The sequence below is a fragment of the Rhipicephalus sanguineus genome, chromosome 3, assembly GCF_013339695.2.
Source record: "Rhipicephalus sanguineus isolate Rsan-2018 chromosome 3, BIME_Rsan_1.4, whole genome shotgun sequence".
NCBI lineage: Eukaryota > Metazoa > Arthropoda > Arachnida > Ixodida > Ixodidae > Rhipicephalus > Rhipicephalus sanguineus.
In genome coordinates this window covers 58269534-58291340 of record NC_051178.1, presented here as the reverse complement: position 1 = coordinate 58291340, position 21807 = coordinate 58269534, and the positions used below count along the sequence as shown (strand labels likewise).

The following is a 21807-nucleotide window of genomic DNA, read 5'->3' as shown; positions in this document are numbered from 1 at the left end:
AGTACGGCACTAAGGCTACAATAACTCAAAACAGTAAGCCTCATCGATCCTCGTCGAGCTAATCCAATCCAGAATCAGCTCGTCAGCAGTCGGAGATGGCCGACAATTCCAAAATATTCTACGGCGGCGTGTTTCTGCTGTTTCTCGCGTACAGCCTTCAGGATTTCTTCCTCGGTGGAGAACAGAGCGCTACGCAGATGAAGGAGATTCCGAAGACGAGCTTCAAGACGGACTTCGCGAACCCAAAGTTAAAATTCCTTTACTGGTGAGTAGGTCTCAACGCGGGTGGCACGGCTCGAGCCACCAATTGATACACGGAAAGTAACTGCGCACGTCCTACGAGCGGCATTCAGCCCTGAGCGGCCTTCGACCTTCTTTCTATTTGCCCGATTTCGCGTTATCCTCATCTGCCGCGTTCGTATCGGGCCATCGCCCATGTCGCTATCGGGCCTAGCGGGACGTTCTACGCCGGCTGAGCCCAGATCGCGGGCTCCTCGCATTCCTCAGTTAGACACAATTGGTCTCGCTGTAGCGTTTAATTCAATTTCCGACATTTCCTTGGCGTGCGTTATTAAATGTGAACGCTTCTTATTCTAACGTTTTCTTCTTTATTTCATTACGTCTGGTAGGCATGGCCACGAGTGCATCGACCCTGTCATGTTTCGCTTTGCCTCGTGATTGAATGGCGTTTAGGATGATACGCTGACCTCGTGTGTCCCTCGCTTCCAATAAAATAATACAGCCACTATATTGTTCGCGGCATCGGTTGAAAGCCTGTTACAGGCCGGCGCATGGCCCTTGCGAAAGCTGGTACGTGTAGCGAGCTACAAAAGTAAAAAGAAAGTAGAAGTAAAGCGAGCGGCTCTTGATGAAGCGAACGAGCTACTTTGATCACGTTTAAAGCCTCCTACGTGCGTGGTCCTGTTGTGAAGGTTACGCTGCTTCTCATATTATCGAAGAAAAAAAAACAGCATCGAACCTGACAGTCGTTAGGCAAGAAACCGCCTCGGGAAAGGCGTGCGCTAATCGACGTACGTACGTGTTCTGCGTCGTAGTTCGGGTGATTTGTTGCTCAAAGGAGGAAAGGTTCTCACTGCAGGAGATCCTCATGAGCACTGTGCAACACTGTGTGGTACTGTTCTAGTATCGCCTGCGATACAGAATGTGTTTTAACGTGATAGCGTTGAAGAGGTAGTTTTCGCAGAAATTACGGTGTCGGCGTCGTTGGTTGTGAGCGAACAATCGAGATAGGTGCAAATAAGTAAAGAATAAAAACCTTCAGCTGGAGTTGGATTCACAATCCAAACATCCTGTGTGGCAGATAGGTGTTTTACCACGGAGCCATGCCACTGATCGAAACTTCTAAACAAAAAAAAACCTATGCAGGCATTATGTAGTGCGAGAAGTCCTGTTAACAGGTGTAGTATTGCGTGGCAGGGCGGTACAATTGCACCAGGCATCACACCATGTGAAATGTGCAATGAGTGGGTGAGGCCCACCCATTACAAAGTGCTCCGGCAAGAGATGTATTGCAGTAAATTCTTTCTGGTTACTGCATCACCTTACTGGGAAACTTATTTATCGAGGACTAATCAGCCTTGCTAGTTTTGGGAATTCTACGGTTAGCTTTGTGCCTCATCTTGCAGCTTAACATTCTCTGTGTCCCTTCTGCACCATAGCATCATGAGATTGTGCGAGATGCAGCGCTGAAGCTGTAACACCATAATGCAGCTGTAACCATACCTCTGTTAGCGTAGTTTGCTTCAAGGCATCCAACACAGGGTAAACTGCAGCCTAGACTCGCCCACTGCTTAATAATGTCTTAATTTCCTCTGACTTTTGACACAATCATATGACTTTAACAAATAATGGATGCAGTGGAAAACATATGGGTGTTTTTGTGTTTTATAATTGACACTTGGTAGTATTGAGATAAAATGAAATGAAAATGGACTGAAAAAAAACGACAACTTGCTGCTAATGCATTCATGATGCAAACACTTGCTGTGCAACCACCCATTTTTATTTCATCATTTTTGTAGTTTATGGCATCTTCACTCCTAATTGGGGCCCTGGCCCATTATTGGAGTCAATTTGTCATTGCACAAACTATGTTTTGTCACCCGTCTCCTGCTCGACATGTTAGCAAGCTATTTTCCTGAACGCAGCCATCGTGTACTTTTCCGCGCTTCAGTTTGGCACTTGTTGTGGCATCTTTAGTAGCTTTCTTTGTGGAAACCAAACAGTCTACAATTTCACTATAAACTTCGAATGGAGCCTTCTGTTTAATGCATAGTTGCTCCAAAATGGAAAACAGTCATTTTTTACAAAGTATGTATAGTAGGTCACATGTGGCAAGTGATAACCGAGACGGACAAGGACACATGCTCTTTGGGATCATGTGTGCCGACAGCTGTGTGCACCAAGGACTTCACCTGCAAGCGCTTGGAGAGCTTTCATGTGTGTGCTTCATTCTAAAATTGTGGAAAAATGAGTGGGTTGTGAATATCCTGTTGGGGTGGGGGGCCTGTGCTACCGCCGTGTGCTATGTCTTAAAATAAGAACAGGAAGTAAGCTGGTGTTTCATGGTTTCCATTTCTTGGTGGTGTGTGGCTGGTGATTGGCCACTGCACTATTATGGGCGTACAAATATCGTAATATTTCGAATGTTGAAATGATGAATTTCAGATGCTATTCTGAAATATAAATATTTGAAATAGTTTGCGAATATTAAAAAATGTCAGCTGCACCCAGGCAAACACAAAATTGCTGCAAAATTACAATAAATTTCATCCGCACAGGCATAAAGCACAGCCAGTTTACATAATTTGGAGAGTGGTAGTTTACTGACAATACAGCAATAACTCACATTCTCTAAAGCTCCATTGGTGCACTTAATGCTATAACTAGCAACACCAGGATGTGGATGTCAATTTTATAATTATTTTAAAGCAAACTGTTCAACATTTAAGAAGTACTATTCGATTTGCTTCTGGCACTGTTCAATTGCATACTCTTTTTGGTTTGAAAGATAACCATTTCCAAGCTGCTACAGGAAAGTTATCACAATGTCTTATCGGAAATGAGTTTGGATATCGGTGGCCATTTAAAACAGTCATAGTCACGACTGTCTGTCGACAGCATCTGGAAAATGGTTAATATTTTTCATTGTGATGCCATGTAGAATAAAGTAAGGGTTTCGAAGTGGCAAAATTTTCATGCTGAATGCAAGTATCGGAGAACACTGCATACTTATAATAACCCTGCATAGGGCTGAGGTAACAGCATGTTGCGCGATATATTAGCTCGTATCATTACATGTGATACCGCCACAAATTGACCTAATTCTTTCCGCCGAGGGGGTTGTAAGTGATGACAAACTAAAGAGTTTCATCATGGGACACCATGATTTTTAAGAGTAAACTGTTATGTTAGAGAGTAGTTGAAACTTGAGCTTGTTGTTACATGCTAACTTGTTTAGCAGGACAAGAAAGAGAGCACATGGGTGTGACACATCATCTGTTGTCTTTCTAGTGAGGAGGATAAAAAAAATGCCAAAAATAGGCTTGTCTAGAGGTGAGGTCTTCTTTCTGGATGACTGGAAACTGAGCTATTTTAGCTCACCTGGCTGCAACGGCACGTCTACTGCTGCATAGTCATTTAGCGAGCGCTTGAATCTGGCTCTTCTCTCTTATATTGCTACAAGGATTGCACCCTCCACAAAATATGCTGTGTAAAAATAGGTAGTGGAGCAATATTATCCAGATGTACTTACAGTTGTGTATCCGTGCAGTGCAAGACAGGACAAACAGCTCGCTCGAAGTCCTCGTATCATTCTCCTCAACTTCTCAATCACAAATGAAGTGCCTGTGGTGAATGGAAATAACTGTTTCTGTTCTATAGCAATATTGAAGCGAATGTGAGGTGGTCTGGAAATACACACTAGTTGCCCAACACCGTGCTGCTTCAGGCTGCATGACGATTGACATGACTCGTCTTGGTTTATGGTCATTTACTAAATTTAATGTGAATTGCCTAGCGAGGACTATGGGATTAAAAATTTTTAACATTTAGGCACCTTTAGGATGAGTCAGATTTGTGATCACACCTTGCCACTATTGTTTGACGAAGCAACGTTTTATTGAAGGACATAGAGGACAACAATTTTTCTACTGTCTCTTCTCAAGTACCGCCCATGAAGAGATGTTAAAATCACCTGTTTATGGCTCAGGACATTGTGTCGTCCCCTCAGACGATGGGGCATAGTGAGGTGGGGCTGATGGCTGTGGGTCATAGGTCCTTAGCCAACGTGTTAGTGAGGAAGTTTCGAGCGCAGTTTTGAAGTATGCGGGACAACAATGCATGCTTGGACCTCGGCGGCACACTAGCTTTGGAAAATAGTAGGCAGTTTTCGAATAGGGGCCCCAAAGCCCTTTGCGTCTGCTCGCATTGGGTCAAGCAGCAGCTCAGAGTTTTCGACTAGGGTCTGTGGCACTTTAGACTCTCCTCCTATTCTAGGTCACTCTTGTCTGGGCCGAGAGCGTCGCTTCAGTGGGTGCCGTCATGTTTGCTTGACGCAAAGCTTTTGGGGCAGACTTTGGGGCTCCCGCTAAATTCGTGAAATAGCGTCCCCAACACAAAACCCAAACGCTGTTGGGGTCTCGCTCATGTGTAGTGGCCTCGACGCTATTTCTTTGGGGCCCCTATTCGAAAACCCCCTAGTGTCAAATGCACTCACTCACAGCCAGGGCTTGTATTATAATGCGCTGTTGGCAATTCCAGAGTTTTAACTTCTTCATTCAGTTTATAGCTGTGGAGGTTCTGGAAATTAGAGACTTGACTCCTCCGAGCTCTAGTGTTTGCATGGAGTGTTGACGCTTTAATTTTATGCATAGACATGCAAGCTAATCCCTTAGTATTAAGCACTGTGAAAATGTGATGTAATTAAGATTTCCTTATCTCAGTGCTCTCGCACAGGCTTTAGGTTTAATATAGCGGGAATCAAAGCTTGCCGAAGTTGAAGCAAGCAGGCGATTTTTACCCAATTACTAACAGCGGAATCTAGGTGAGTAAGTTCCGCTGTTAGTAATTGACCTAGATATACATGCTCTTGCACGGATTCTAGGGGCTGGTAACTAACCGTGAACTCCTGTTCTCTTGCCAGGCTATTGAACATTGCCTTTTGCATACTTGCCTTCGAACCTTACTTAAACACTTTTCTCGTATGGGTATTTAATCATTTGTTGCGCTTCATCGCTATTATTGCTAAAGGACACAATGTCATCTGCAAACCGCGAGTTACCGATATAGCCTCCATGAATTTTTATTCCTATTTTTTCTCAATATAGTCCTTTGAAAAACTTCTAATCATGCAGTAAACAATTTTGGAGAGACCATCACCTTGTCGGACCCCTTTCTCAATCACTTTTTTTTTCTTTCTTCTTCTTGTTCTCTCTTTTTTATTATTGTCAATTTTTTTTTTTTTTTTGCGGAGAAGCGAGGTAGCTGTTTGAAAGGTGGCAAATACGAGTGCCTGAAAAAGGGTGATGCGTTCTTAACTAAACAGCCACACATTCTCTTGACCGCAGTTACTCGTGAGGCTACCGTCGGGCCTTTGAGCAGTATGCGGGGCTGCTGATGGAGAAGTACCCATCGCTGCTGGTGGAGGGGGACGCCTACCCCCCACCACCACCCCGCATGCAGCTGGCCCACGCCCTGTCCCTGCTCAAGCTGGCCCTCATTGCGCTGGTGCTGCTGGGAGTCAACCCCTTCACCTGGATGGGATACCCCACACCGGCCTTCTACACCTGGATGGTCGGCAACAAGGTGAGCTCCCTCGCAGGCACCGAACCATGCTTCCCGTAATGAAGCGGAAGTACTAGTACTTTTTCCTCTGTGCAAGTGGCTCCCAGGCACCCTTTTAAAGGTTGTTTGTGTGTCACTTTCGTAGGCCTCTCAAACACCATTGTAAAGAGTATTTAAGTGGCCCTCAGACACTGTAGTGAAACACTAAATCAGTTTACACTCGTAAATTATTCTTTGAGAACTTTGTCTTTTAATCTAACGATCATAGATTCACAACGATCATAGATTCACAATGAGAGAGGAAACGGACTAGTTTCTCATTCTTCAATTTGGTGCCGAGACTTGAGCATTTGATTGTGAGCATGACGTGACAAACTTAAAGCCTTTTTTTATATTTTGGCCCCTTTGTCTGAGTAAGATTTCTTGGGTCTCTTGGAAAACAGTGCAGTAGTATTTCATTTTTGTAGATCAGAATCATTCATGGCCCAGCAGATGCAATCAAAATCTGTGACATGACGACAGGTTGGTGTGCAAGCCTCCAGTCGGTGTCACCACGTGTACTTTCTTTTTGCGTATTAACTCTCTTACAAAGCATGTTCTCGTGACCCGAGTTAAACTTTTCGTGTTGGAAAAACATGATCCGCTAACACGAGAAAAATCATTTCTCTTTAGTGTCCTAATAAAAGCCATCTGGAACAAAGTATCACTCTAAGTTGTTATAGAGGTATAAAAATGTTGCCGAGGGGAAGCCACACCCTTGCCCCCCCCCCCCCCTTTTTCTCCTTTTAACTGGCTGGCACTTGTGAGTGACACCACCACAATTTGTTGATTTGCAGCTAGCTGCATTGTAGACTTCTTTGTCTTAAACCCATAACCGAGGTTCTACCACTTGACTGCGCACTCCGAGCAGCCTCGGACGCGTTGCCCACAGTTAACACAGCTGACATGTGCCCCCCTCTTAACACGTCACGCTTTTCACAAACCAGCTGTCAGGCTGGCTCTGCTGTACTTCCTGTGATGAACGTTCCATTGTGCATTCTGTGCAGACGTACAGCTACTATAACTACCCCTGAGCTTTTGGCCTTTTGTTCTAAGTGTTCTTGATAGGGGAGAAAAAAAAGCATGTGAATCAGGGAAACAAGAAAGTTGTGCGTACTTATTCCAAGGCTAGAATAACACTGTTTTTGAAGGGTATCCACTCTGAACATTCTAGCAGTAATATAACTTATCGGTAATGTCATAAACTTGGCAGAATAACAGGCGCAAGTTTTGGCATGTATCGTTCCGAAAGCGACTCGGGCTATGAGAGATGCGTAGCAGAGGGCTCCTTATAATTTTGGCCATCTGGGGTTCTGGGTGACCATCAAGGGCAGTATTCTGCAAGAGTCCACAAATTCAGTTGACCATTGCAGCGCTCCTTGATTGGATGGAGCTTGTGAGCAAGGAGAACAGCACCACTCACTGTTGGCTCGCGCCATGTGCATTGAACACAGGCTGTGATGGACAATCCATTCAGTACCTTTTACAGGATACCCCAGAGAGTGGATTACTTGAAAAGCAGAAATTTTGCATTAATCTGCAGTGTTCAACCAAGTCGAAACTGACCTTATCAGCGTTTTGTAATCATAATTATTAAATGTTTTCTCCTGGCATTCCTGGACCAGATTTGGACCTTGCATCATTAAACAACACAAATCGTCATCATTCTTTTATACTGCATATCCCCTTCAGGTGCGAATTATGATGCACTGTCCGCAAATGTGTCAAATTTGCATGGCATGATTCCAAGGCATTCCAAGAAAGAAAATGAAAGAATGCGTTGTTTTGTGTGAGGTTCAGTAATTAATGCTAATTAGCATGTAATTAAACATCTAATTATTCTGCAATCAGTCAGCTTCAATCCTTGCATAAAAAGAATGAAATATTAGGCCCAAAATGCATGCATAGTTTGCTTTTTAGTTGCATTCGTTTCGAGGAAAGAAAAAAATACTCTTGACGTTGGTCTTGGAACGCGGCACGTTGAATGAACGTTGAACATGGTAGTGTCTTCAGCAAAGTGATCCTCTTCAGCAGTGTGACATGTGTGAGCTGGCACACTTTTCAGTGTGCATGAAATGCAAAAATTAGGGATGTGCGAATATTTGAAGTTTCGAATATTTCTCGAATAGTGTTTGCTATTCGATTCGATTCGCACTGAAATTTTACTATTCGAAGTATTCGAACTTCCCAAAAACAAATGCAGTCAACGTCCGGTTGAAAGTGACCCCTTCAGATTTTCAATATGCTTCACCTCATTACACTCTCGTATTGCGGCAAAGCTGCCTTTCAAGCTCCGTTACGGTCGAACTTAGCCAAGAGACAGTCAACGTCCAATTAACAAGACTGTTTGTTGGCCTAGTTGGTACTTGCTTAGTGACATCTTTTAGCCGCGAAAGAGCACAACACAAAGGAAAGAAACACACAACGACAGGACGGGCGGCCCGTCCTGTCGTTGTGTGTTTCTTTCCTTTGTGTTGTGCTCTTTCGCGGCTAAAAGATGTCACTAAACGTCCAATTAGAAGTGGTCCCTAGATTTTCAATATGCTTCACCTCATCACACCCCCGTATTGCGGCAAAGCTGCCTTTCAAGCTCCGTTACGGTCGAACTTAGGCAAGAGACAGTCAACGTCTGATTAGAAGTGGTCCCTAGATTTTCAATATGCTTCACCTCCTCACACCCTCGTATTGCGGCAAAGCTGCCTTTCAAGGTCCGTTACGGTCGAACTTAGCCAAGAGACAGTCAACGTCCGTTTGGAAGTGGTCCCTAAATTTTCAATATGCTTCACCTCATCACACCCCCGTATTGCGGCAAAGCTGCCTTTCAAGCTCCGCTACGGTCGCAAATGTACTAACTCTAGAAAACGCTGGTTCCAATATGGAGATGAAAGATGTGGCAGAGTTGGGGGCTCATTTAATGCTGTTTTGGACCTGAAATTTGGGCATGAAGTCCGAAAAATCGGACGCCGAAGCTTTTTAGCATCCAAAATTTCAGATGTTCATATATATCGACGTCTACGAGGCAGATTTGGAACTCCGGACTTGAAGGGAGCACTCCCTTGTCCGCCACATCAGTTGGCCTTCCACAGCAGTTGAAAGAGCAGGAGAGGCTGAGGAAATGGCATGCCTATCACGTGTAAAGTGTTGTCGGCAGCACTTTGGTTGCACCAAATCATGTACATAAATACAATTCGGCCTCTACATTGCCCCACTCTTGATAAGAAAGACAACTATGAAATATGACCCCACCAGCGCTTCATCAACCTAGCGAAAAGAAACACTTTCATGTTGCTATCTCACAAGAACATACATAGGGATTCTCTGCAACTTTTTCTGTAATTTCACTTCGAATTATTCGAAAAATTTTTGAGAAATATTCGAAAATTATTCGATTCGATTCGCACTCAATCTTTATTATTCGAATTCGCTTCGCACCCGAAATTTTGCTATTCGCACAGCTCTAGCAAAAATATGTGTTTATGAGCTAAGTGCACATAAAACAATCGCAGCTTTGATGAGCACACTCTGCGACAACTCAGCTATCGATCAAAAATGAGGTTGCACTAAAGTCACCCAGCTGACTACAAACTGCAGATCTATGATAGATGCCCACAGGGATTTAGTAAAAAACAGGCATTTATATGTGTTCACATAAGATGCTCGTACGAACACACAGAGCCTTATGTCACTGGAAACCGCCGTAGCTGGTCAAAATAATAGTAAGCCCTCCACTACAGCGTCTTTCATATTGCCTTGTGACATTAAACTGCGAAAATAAGTCATTCGGTGACCTGGATCTAGGGAAAGAAATCTGTTGAACACTTATGAGCACCAAGTTCATGTCCTCTCATTTCTTCTGACTTTCCCTTTTTTCTTTTTTTTTTCTTTTCGGCTTATGATTTTGTCACAACTCATTTCATGTTCGCAAAACATAATTCTGAAGAAACAGTTGAAGCTGGCAATTTCATTCCGGGGTTTTCACGTGTGAAAGTTTCAATCTGGTTGTGAGACACGCCATAAAGGGAGGGTTTGGATTGAATTTCACCCCCTTGGATTCTTTAAACTGCACTTCAGTTTATATACTGTGAATGTTCTTGTTGAAAAGCAGTTACCACAGCTCTTGATGGAACCCACGGTCTCGAGCTCAGCTTCACAGCGAAAAATAGTCGTGGTTACCTTAGAATGAACATTAATGAGATGCTGCGCCGAGTAGTGTACAGTGCATTAGTTCTTTTCAAAAAGTGTATGCTGCTCTGTTCTGTTTTCACTTTGAGTGTCATTATAAGGGTGTGAACTTTTGTGGTACTAATTGACTGTCACCTCCTTGCAGCTGTACTCCTGTCTCATGTTGTTCTTTGTGTGTGGAGCCATCGAGAGCAAGCTGGTTTCTACGGGAGCATTCGAGATTTACTTCAATGGTATGTAACAGCTGCATGATGGCTAGTACAACAGCAGTGCCTGTTACATCTGGTGCCAAGAACATGAAATACCACAAAAGTTATATAACACCCACGAAAGTGATTGCTTGACGCTATCACCCTGGAAGTGTTTGCAACATGTGATAGGAAAGACAGTCAAGAAAGCTTACAGATGGTGTTAGCCATGAATTTGGTGCGCACCTTCCATCTTTGTGCATTGTGCATTGTCATCGTAGCACTCAAGTTTTTCAATCATCTATCAAATACTCCAGCTGGTCCTATTACATCTCTCCAGTGTGCCGCCCCCTTTGTTACAGTTCTCCGTTTTTGCAATAGCTTCAATAACATTTGTTGTCACAGGTAATCAGTTCATTGCAATTTTCGATGCTGTTCAACGTTTGTGATGCACTACTGTTTGCTGTTTTATACCAATGCTAGTCAAAGGAGCTTATTGATTCCCCTCTGGCAAAGTCCCACACCTTGGGCCTACAGTATCGTGAAAAGAAACTGTTCCCGTGATTATGTACTAATTACACCAGCTATTCATTGTACTGCAGTATACTGCTGCACCTGTGCGGCATGGTAGCAAGGTGACAAGGGGGTAGTGTCCCATTATTTGAGCAATAATGATGCAGTAAGTATATAAAGAAAAAGGCAACACAGCTGAAACTCAATATTTCAAAGGCAAATTCAACACAAATTATACCTTCGCTAAATCTTATATAGGACCTCATAGATATGTTTCTTTTTGTTCTACATTTGGGCTCTTGCCGTCTGAGGCACCAGTCCTGTCTATAGTTTCTGTAAGACAGTGATGGAAGTGCTGTGCCGTTTTCCACGATCTTGTGCCCAACCTTTCAGCTGCGCCAGCTTATGCCACAGCATTAATTTTGATTTGTGATGCTAAACTTGGCAACAACAAAAGCGTGGATAGCATTTAGCTTTTGCATCCAAACCTGCATTGAATTGATTGTTCGACACTGGTGTTCTTGGAGTGTAGGTGTTCAGTATAACGGAAACATAACCCTTGGTGATGAAAGTTATTCTCGATTCCCTCACTATGGTGGGACTCATTGCTGGATCGTAATTTCAATTTTTCAGGTAAAACCTCAGAACTTATTTTTTAATTTATTGAATTTTCTAAGTAGTGTATGATGCGGGCCAGCTAAGAATAACTTGAATTGGAACTGAGGAATGCCACTACGACAAACAACCTGCTTTCTTTGATACTTCTTGGCCACCGGTCTGCAGTGGCAGCCATAATGCTCACTCACGTGTGGATGCTGGCTGCACCAATTTTTGCACCTATCCAACCATACAATGTCAGACTTCTACCCCCGCAAAAGTGCGGGCGGCATTATTTTCTCTGAAATATTGGTCATTGAATTATCGGCATTTAAATTCTAGATTGGTGACTGTATCGTTTTTGTTAGTATCAAGATTTGACTGCAGTGAAGATGGTTGACACATAGCCTGTTATGAACTGCAGCATGGCATGTGTGAATTGGATGTGCTTAAAGGCATAATATAAATAGTACTAGATCTTGCTGAGAGGGAAGTGTGTGTGCTGATCGGTTAGACCAGTATGCTCAGTACTGCCAGAATTCCATTGCTGTTGCGCATTGCAAACAGCACTCTGTTTTCTACAATGTAGTTCTGCCCTCAGCCTCGTTTTTTGCATAGCATGCTCTGGAGTTCACGCAGTGTGCTTGACGTGTGCTTCAAAACTGCTCACAGATGTGCGGGTTTGGTCCAAAATCGAGACGGGCCGCATTCCATCACCTCCCGAGCTGTTCCAGATCATCGACAACCAGGTGTTCCTCAAGTCGTCCACTCTGGGGCTAGCCGACAGCTAGCTGCCTGCCCAGTGTCTTAGTGCATCCCGCTAATCAAGGTGGGTCTGCCACATCAGTTCACAGTCGCTAGTACCAGCAGCTCTGTGTAATCCATGCCAGCTTAAAGGGCCCCTAAACCACCTTGGATAATTTTTTTACCATTTAAAGTGAATGCGCGCATCGAGTTATGAATGCCGTCACGATTAACAATGCGGCAGTGCTACAAGCCGCAGGTACTACACAAATTCCAAGAAACAACTACTTGTCCTCTTCGGTCCTTTTGGTACACCTGGCGTTGGCTGCGACGTCACCATTCACGTCTAGTCATGTCGTCCGCATGAAGAACCTGTTTGCCTGCTCGCAGGTACATGCGCTTGCCACTCTTCCTTCTCGCATGGTGATTTTTCGGACTCCCGATTTTCCCCTAGGGAGTCCGATTTTTCGGACTCCCTAGGGACCGCAAAATCGTCCGAAAAATCGGGCAGTCCGAAAAAACGAATTCATGCTTTTATTATTCCGCTCAAGCGGTCAAATCGCCACAGCAACGTCCAAAGTAGCTTTAATAACTCCCAGTACAATTATCAGGCATTTTGGTGCGCGCCCAGGTTCTCGCAAATACATTCGGTACCTGCTGCGAACCACACTTAACTGCGTGCCAACCGCCACTTACAAGTTTGCATCTCGTGAGGAGCGCCGCTGATATCAGCAAAGATCGTGATAGATTACGGCTCTCTCGCATGGAGCGTTTGGAAACGATGACGCGGAACACAAAGACTGTGGCGGGAGAGCGGACGACTCGTCCGGCTTTCCCCTATGCGTGTGCGCGCGTAAACGATGCATACACACATCGCTGAATCTCCGACGATACACAGCATTTGCTGCCTTGTGAAGCCGATCGTTTCTAGTTGTGTGCAGCACATTGCCAACTAAGCTGACGCCGTCACTGTACTGTTGCTGTACCATACGCACGCATTTATCATGAAAGTGTTCGTGACGCGCACTTTGTTCCTGACTGCACACGGGCGCGGCAATGGCGAGCTGGTTTCGTCTGTGAAGGCAACGCGTCCGTGCGGTGCACTTAGCGGTCTTGCACAAAGAGGCAGCATGAATAGCGGCGCGGCGCGTTTGGGTTCTCTACCTATTAAATGCGTGCAATGCATACAACTGTGCTAGGCCGCATGCACTACTGGGCAGTTAACTGAAGATGCTTATCGTAAGCGTTGTCAGTGATTAAGCCATACTGGCGCGTTTGCCAGCTGCCGCCATCACGCCTCCGTGCATTTCCGCTGCTTATCCGTAAAGACATCGCCGCACGGCGCCGTGATAGCGGCCCCTTTAAATTTCCGGTCTGCTTCACTCCATAATGCTTTGGCATTACGGCAAAGCTGACTTTCGGACTCTGCTACTGTCGGAAACAGATTGACTCGCGAAAGAGCTGGTTCGAACCTACGAGATGATAAACGCGGCAGAGGTGCGGGCTTCAAATAATTCCTTTCGGACCTGCAATGTGGGCAGAAAGTCCAAAAAAATTGGACGCGGAAGAGTTTCAACGTCCGAAATTTCGGACTGTCTAATACATTGACGTCTATGGGGCTGGTGATGGTGCCGCGAAAGCGTCCGAATTTTCGAGCACGTCCTGAAAATCGGGCGTCCGAAAAATCAGCAATTGATTGTAACTCCACTATTATGGCACCGCTTCGAAAAAAATTATCGCGGCTACATGTTTGCTGAAGACTCATGCACAACTGCAACACCACAACTAAATTTCGACCTCTGGGTCGTTTAGGGCCCCCTTAAAATGTGCAAATAGCTGAAGCATAGTTGCAACAAATGCCCGACTCACTCTTCATGGAGCCTAATGTATTTGCTAACTAGTATATTGAGGCATCATATGTTTTCTGGTTAGTGCATACTACAACCACTTGTTAGGACATGAAAGCTAACAAATGCTGTCTTGACCTATGGTGTGGCTGATTTTTGTGTTGTTCCATAAATGTTTTTGGGGAGTGTCAGACAACAGTGGTTCAAAGTGGTAAGACGCTAACAACATACTAAGCTCTATGCACAGGGACACACAATGGATCTGCTGTATTATTCGATTTACCAGAACGGAGCAATAAGTAGGAAAGTGTTCTCACTGCAAGGTAGCCCTTCCTGCATTACCATGTTTTTGTGATTATTTCCACTGAAACTAAAGTGATGAAGTTCACATACTACTACCCACGATTGCCGTGCTGACTGGACTGCCATGTAGCTCTCATGGACAATAGCATACAGTTTCCTCTGGTGATCTTTATAGAACACTCTGTCAAGTGTACAGTAAACTCTCAATAAATGGAACCTGAAGAGACAGGGAAAATATGCTCCATTTAACAGGAATTCCATTTACTGAGAGATGAACAGGGCTGTAGAACTCAAGTATGAAACCAGTCATATTAGGGGAAGTTCCATTTAAGCAGTAATTTCGTTCAAGAGATTTCCCTTTGCCGAGAGTCTATGTAGTGTCCTTTGCATGATTTCCTTTACATTCTGTCAGGAAGCCTCTTATTCGTGTGCTACCAAACCTGCCAAGGTTGCAGTGCCAGCAACCTTTCTTGACACGTCTTTTCCCCTGTGCAGATTGGAGGCTGGCTTTGCTGCCAAGCCCTAGCCGAGCCAAGCGCCACACCGGGTTCTCCAGGTTTCCGACGCCCCTATGAAACCGACCGCAGAAAGCAACCCCGTTTGCCCGCGGCCGGTGGAAGCCTCCCTCGGCGTTGAGCGACAGGGAGCACTCCGGTCGACGTTTGGCTCTGGCTCCCGCGTGACAGTCGAGCGGCCCATTCCTGCTACATCATCTCCCATCCTTTCACACACACCATTCATTTTAATTTCTCTAGGACACTCTCTTTTCAGTTGAAATTAAAGGGGGTAAAGGTTAGTGTGCACAGTGCTTTTTTGCAGTGTTGCAGGTCAATAGCTGTGCATTTTGTTTTTCTTCATGCCAAGTTTGTTTCTCACTTTTCAATAAAAGCTCGTTGTTGAAAAGTGTGTTTCTTCTGTCTCATCCTTGACAAGAGGAAGCAATTAGACATGGGCAAATCAGTTTCACAACAATCTGTGAACATTACAGCATGTTATTTACCTGTATATTACCCATCTAGTTTTAGAAGTCCACACCATACAGATTTTCAGATGATAGAGGCTTGAAACTACGAGAAGTCACCGAAGAAAACTCACAGGGTCACCTATGTATTCACGTAAGAAAACTTGAATGCGAAAGCCATCCGGTGTGGCTATTTTATCATCATCATCGGGGGCTTGAGAGGTCAGGTGAGTAGCTGCACACTTTGTTGATGCTGTGGCTGATGATGATGAATTGTGGCTGAGCCCTTTGCCAAGGGTTGGCAGGTTTCAACCGCCCACTCGTTGCGCAATTCACCTGGTGCGATTATACACTTCTGCCATGCAACATTACATTTGTTAACGTGACTTTTTGCACGACGCAACTGCTGTATATGTCGAAGCACACATAGAACTCGGACCCTTTGCTGGGAAGCCTTATTTACCAGGTAGGCGTATTGGCACAACGGGCAGAGATGTCGTCCTCTACTGCTTCGACACAAGATATTATTGAACTTATGTATATGAATAATTCTATATGCAAAGTTGTGCAAATTTAAGCTCCTAGTAAAACATGCACGTCTCTGACATTTTCCTGAAATCGCAACGAATGGGAGCTTACCGATCATATAGTCTGTCCAAAAGCAGCAATGTCCTCAATTGCACTACCGTGATAAATACTTTATTTTATGACCAACGTGTAACCTAGTTAATTGAGAGAGAGTCCAAAAGCTTCACTTGCTTTCGGTGTCCAGCCAAGAAATTCATTACGCTGTCTGTATTTTGTCGAAGTTGTCCACATGTGAACGACCAGTGCCCTCAATTTCGGCACAACAGCCACGAATCAAGGCAAGAGCTGAAGCACAGCTCAACAGCTGTGTGCAAAGGTGCCATGTCCTGTTCACCAGCGTCCTCACTGCCACTTGGCTCAGTACCAGCTGTTGCCTACTATGCCACAATGTCTGCCTCGCTCAGCTCAGATTGTTCGTGCCCCAGCTTGCACCTCGTCCTCAATCCTTATTTCCTTGCGTACTCACGCACAGTTGTCCCATCCGGCGTAGCAACCTAAGAAAGCTGACGGCTGGCAAAAAGTGTCTGATGACTGTCAGGCGAGGTGGCATCCTGGGCCGAGCATGCCTCTCTGAAGCTTTATCAGAATAAAGATGTTGATTCTTACTTTTCCATTTTAGTGCTGAAGTCTAGGCTTTTCTTTTCCTTTGCTGCATCAATTGCACCCAGGAGATTGCGATTTCCAGAACAGAATCGCCGAAGATGCACCGTGTTGCATGCCAAATTACTAGGCTTGTGCGAATATTTGAACGAATAATACAGTATTTGAATTCGCTTAGATCTGAATTTAAATTTGAAAATTTCGAAGTATTCGAAATCAACGAATAGGTGTATATTAATCCTCACTTAACCCCCCTGTAAAGGTGGTTTCACTGCGGTGAAACGGTGCTATGCCGTGAATACACCTTTCCAAGAAAACTCCGCACTGCCAGCGAAGCCGCTTCTTTAAGGTTAAATGAACATATTACCCTCACACCGATTCATCATTTTTTAAGTTTAAAACCTTGTTATACCGGCTTACATGATCTTAGTACAGTACATTTTAAAACATAACATCTTTTACAGGTTCTCACTTGCATTCTACCAAAAGTCAAATCCTGCTACTACTATTCAAAGTTGCTTCCACTTCCTTTGAACCAAAAAGAATGACATTTGCACATGCCTTGTTACAATTTTAAAATAACATTTTGCAAGTTGGTTGGGTCATGACAAATATGCTCATTTTTCTTTATACTGTGCAATATATACTATTCGAATTCAATTCAAAATTATTCGACTAAAACCACTATTCGTTTCGAACCTAAAATTTACTATTCGCACAAGGCTACAAATTACGCTTGCCAAACGGAATGGTGAAAAGCAATGTGCAGTGAGCTGCGCAGAACAAAGAGAAAGCGCTGTGGGTGCCTAACATGCCTGTACTACATGCTCCTTGAAGGAACACATACAGGGACTCTTGAAAGCTCTCTCAAAGCACTGTTTAGAGAACTCTAGGATAGTGCTCCTGAAATTTTGAATGAAGCATGGCATGTGCCAGGTACCTTTAAACTAATGTGTATGACTGTCACACAAGCGTGCACCGCATCCCTTCAATTATATATTTCAGGGTGAACTGCTGCGTCGAGTAACCAAGTACGGATACCATAAAATTTGTAATACACCAGGCCACAGTTAGACATTGCATGTTGTAGGAAAAGCTTATCGGAGGTTGCAGTATATTCAAGCCTGTTATTACCATTTCGTGATGCACTGACTCTCTAAATGCAAACGGGACTCTTCAACGAGAGAAAATCACAAAACTTCTCTTTTGCAAGTGCATTTTCCCATTGGTCAGCCGACTTCGTTAATGGTACGTGCCGCATCGTGCTTGGCTGAAATATGCTTTTGTGAATGTGGGCCCTGGTTACGATGACATGCGGGTTCATCCAGCAAGCCTACGCAAGCATATTGGTCCTCCCAGACTGAAAGAAATGCAAAACACTTTGCGTGTTCTGTTTCCACCGAAGTTGACCACTCTGCAGAAACCAGTCTGGCTGCCTTTATTTGGGTGTATTAATCGAAGTCACCATGTTGGCAATACTGAATGTTTTGTGGACTGCCACGAGATGGTTTGCCTTCTAATTCAGAGTTTGTTTGCTGTGAGAACATGCTAACATAAAAGCATCAATTTGTACTAGACGCATGTTTCAGTTTTTGTTAAATAAGCATATATACGAGATCTCGTCCAAGACAGCAAATGGTGTTGGAGTAATCCTAGATACTCTAACCTCAAATATGGTATTTCTAATTGGAATTAGATTTTTTTTTTCTCCAGGCAAGAAAATTCTGGATGTGAGACCTTCGACACGCATCCCCAGCCATAAAAGTGACAGCTTATAAGAAAGATCATGCGCTGAAATTTTCAGAGTAAGCGTGCAGTGTACCAGAGTTGTATCAAAAATGACTCGTGCATCCAAACTGTAGAAAGCACAAAGACGTGCACTACAGTTCATTTTCTCACCATGTAGAAGGCCAGCCACAGTAGCACTACTTTATTCAAAAGCAAACATGCCTGCACAAGTCTTATACACATCAAGAAGTGTCTGCATCATTCTTGTTAGCGTGGATTTTCCAATGCCGCACCAACGTCTTCTTATTAAAAGCTCTATATGAGCACATATTGCAGTGGTACGGTTTTTCTTCACTGTGCACACGCAAATGATCCGTGAGTGTGTCGGATCGGGCAAAGGTCTTGCAACAGAGTGTGCATTTGAACGGTCTCTCCTTGCTGTGAGTTAACAGGTGCCGTTTCAATTTCGCCGCAGACTTCGACACGTAGGGGCAAAGATTACAGCGGTGCCCTGCTCTGGGAGCCACAGCTTCAACGTGTCGATCAACGTCTGTGGGTCCGCCTAGGTTGGAGCCGTTTTTGCCTGCAAATACAAGAACATTCACTATTGCATCTCATTCCAGAGTTATTTTACTGGCACGTCAACAAGTACTGAGCAGTAGAGGTGTGCAAATGGTGATCTTCAAGATTGAGTGAAATACAGATCGAACAGTGCCAGAACTTAATCAAATATAGAATACTTATCGAAAGGTCTTTGAACGCTGAGGAACTGTTCTTACAGTTGCAATAAAGCGACGCTCTCGTTGCAGCAAATATCATTTTAGCATTAAAAGTACAGACACAGCATCAGAAACAAATAAGTAGATTTTTCGCATGCTAGTAGTCTTTAGAGCATGTGAACAACTGTCACTTCCCAATAAAGTCTGGCTTGTCCAGCAATGTAGCTTGCTGCGCTACACAAGCTGTCATGTTTTATGCCTGCGAGAATTCATCATACTTTCCCCCAATTTTGTGTTTATGTAGGTGCGGCCGACATGCTGAAATATTCTTGAGGCATTAAAAACGTTTCCTACTTGTGTTTAGCAGCTATTCCATTTGATATTTGAATATTTGTATACCTCTGCCAAGCATTACAATACTGACAAAGTAATCTTGCATGGATTCCAAGCCGTACCTTTACCCCTATTTTGCATGAAGGCATGCATGAAACCTTCTGCAGGCCTACCTAATAAGCATACGTGAGGTGTGGCTGTAATGCTATCTTGACTGCTGCGACTCCAAGTACGCTTCCTTAGTCATTACAGATAACCGCGGCTCATCCAAACCCAGTCTGAAGCACTAGGGACTGCAGTAACATGTTCACCTTGCACGTTCAGAGCTACCGCGAAAGATGTGCTTTTGCACGATGCATGAAGCTCTGATGGCACTCTGCAGAATGACGTTACGTTAATGGCATCCATTTTTTCTTTACCCTTGGCACATTTCAGGCACTGGGCTTAGTAAATTGCAATTGTGAATCAACTTTCATCGCTCAAGTGCATAAGCTTGTGTGACACAAAAACACAGCATACGAACGTGTGTGTGAATAAGGAAGAAATGGGAATGAAATAACAGATAATTAAGATGCAACGACCAAACAAGAGACGCAGACTGCAAGATGTCATTCCACCAACAGTGCACTTACAACGCAAGTGACAGTGCATGCAAAAAGTCGTATTTTTCAGACAGTGGAAAAAAAATTATTCTGTCATTTCAAGAGGCGCTGTTTAAGTTTTAAACCTAGGTATGATTGAGTAAACTAAGAAGGCATTACAATGCAATTTGCTGACTCAATAATCTCGTCAGGTTATATTTACACGCCGTGACGAATCTTTTCAGCTATGACGTGGTGCACCTTGTCGACATTCACTTGTCAATTTTGTTGTTGTCAAAGAGATAACTGCACCACCTCTGATGTCGAGGGTCAGCTGTGTCCCAAATCATGATTAAAAAGGCAGTTACAGAGGCAAGCATAATATCGTACAATAATGTATCCCAACAGTTAATTAGGAAGGACAAGGATTGAAGATCAGGACAGTGTAACCTGGCAATGTTTGGTGTCATGTTTAGCAGTGATGGAGATGACTTTCAGAAAAATAACTGTGGTAGTTGACCGACAGAGCTCCAAAATATTTTTCAATGTTGGTCTGCAAGAGACAAAGGTGTTCAGGTAAGAATACAAATGTAGCGAGCCTGTAGAAAGTGTAAAATAGTACAGATATCCAAGCCAATTAGTCACAGGAGGTCACCCTGCGATAGTTTGGAACCCAGCAGTTTAAACACATGCGGCAAGCACTACAAAAATGTGGGTACCACGTGTATTCCTGAAAAAGTGCACAATCAATGCATTCCGCTGTTGCATACTATTGACCTACAGGGCAGAAATGTGAAGCATAATGTAGACACATAACAAGCCAAGTACTGTGCAAAGAGCAGTGGAATGGAAAGTAACATTTAGCAGTTTAGAGGTTTGGGCTAGATGGTCGGAAATGCTTAAACTCCCAGCTCAAACGTAAAATAGGAAGAGACAGCATTGCTCCTTCTCCTCTCTTGTGTTTTACTTTTGCACTGTAGGTATCAATTCAATGAAAGAAAAGTTGATAAGCAGAAAGACAGTGGTGTAGATTAGAGTGGAAACAGAGGTAGCCAATATCCCAACTGAGATTAAAAGAGATAAGCTGGTTAAGTGGTTGGATGGTATTCCAGAGGCCAGCGGGAGACGTCCAGGTGAACCTAATAGAACCCTTATTACAGTAAAACCTCGCTACAAGAGACACTCATGGGAGCCGAGAAACACGTTTCTTGTAACCAAAAATTCGAAAAACACTGTTGCAGAGTTGGTGTGGGTGCGTGACAGTGATTTAAAAGCATAATGGACGGAAGTTCGGTGCCATTTGTGGCCACAACCATGCAAGGAATGACGTCAAGCGACAAAACGACACAGAACTGAGCCAGGGGAATAAAAATTGCAGCGCATAGCGGTTGGTGCTACTGTGCAGGCCATGTTGCGCGAGCATGTCTCGGTTGTGTATCTTCAAAATAGTGGAGAGTTTACTCTAGGGCCCCAAAAACGTTGTGCTTAGTAGCTGAGTGTCTCTCGTAACCGTGCTTCTTGTATGCGATACTAACGTTGCAAACATAGGAAAACCAACCAAACCATTTTCAAATGTCTGTGATAACCAGGTCTCTTGTAATGAGATTTTACTGTAAGTAGGTCTCACTGGCATTTATACACTCTTGGTGTCACTGGAATTTGTCCACAACCCAATGGTACCTAACAAGGCTCTGTAATAAAAACAGAGAAGATAGTCAGTGCTCTAACCGAGTAGAAATATTTGAGGCACCTAAGGAAAGGAATTGGAGCAGAGTATGGCGACTGGGTGGGCAGGGATCAACTGACAAGAGACACTCACTGCATCACGTTGTACATAAAAGAGGTTTGCATCATCCTTCATGCTGTATGCTTAAGAGGTCAATAATGAAAATGCATGTGACAACTGTACAGGTTTTTGCAGAGCTAAACTTCAGTACTGAAACAGAGAAAATGATCTTGCACAGCTACTCAGCTTTGCTCACAGCCCACACCTGGAATTGCACCCAGGTAACTGTGTAGCAGCGCAACGAAGCGACACGAACAATTACAGAATGTTGCTTTTCAAACGAAGCTTTACTG

At 43.9% G+C, this 21807-nt stretch overlaps 1 protein-coding gene and 1 long non-coding RNA gene across 2 annotated transcripts; one reads left to right on the top strand and one right to left on the bottom strand.

Moving 5' to 3' along the window:
- The first annotated feature begins 38 nt into the window (after positions 1-38).
- On the top strand, positions 39-15126 carry LOC119386658 (putative esophageal gland cell secretory protein 6). Its single transcript, XM_037653943.2, has 5 exons — positions 39-265; positions 5589-5826; positions 10172-10259; positions 11997-12153; positions 14714-15126. Exons 2-4 carry the CDS (start codon positions 5638-5640, stop codon positions 12113-12115), a joined length of 396 nt encoding a protein of 131 aa, XP_037509871.1. The 5' UTR covers positions 39-265; positions 5589-5637; the 3' UTR covers positions 12116-12153; positions 14714-15126.
- A 3156-nt stretch (positions 15127-18282) lies between these two features.
- Positions 18283-21387, bottom strand: LOC125757606 (uncharacterized). Its single transcript, XR_007415346.1, has 2 exons — positions 21356-21387; positions 18283-18678 (listed from the first exon to the last, which is right to left on the bottom strand). It is a non-coding gene; the product is annotated as an uncharacterized LOC125757606 (long non-coding RNA).
- Between the last annotated feature and the right edge of the window lie 420 nt (positions 21388-21807).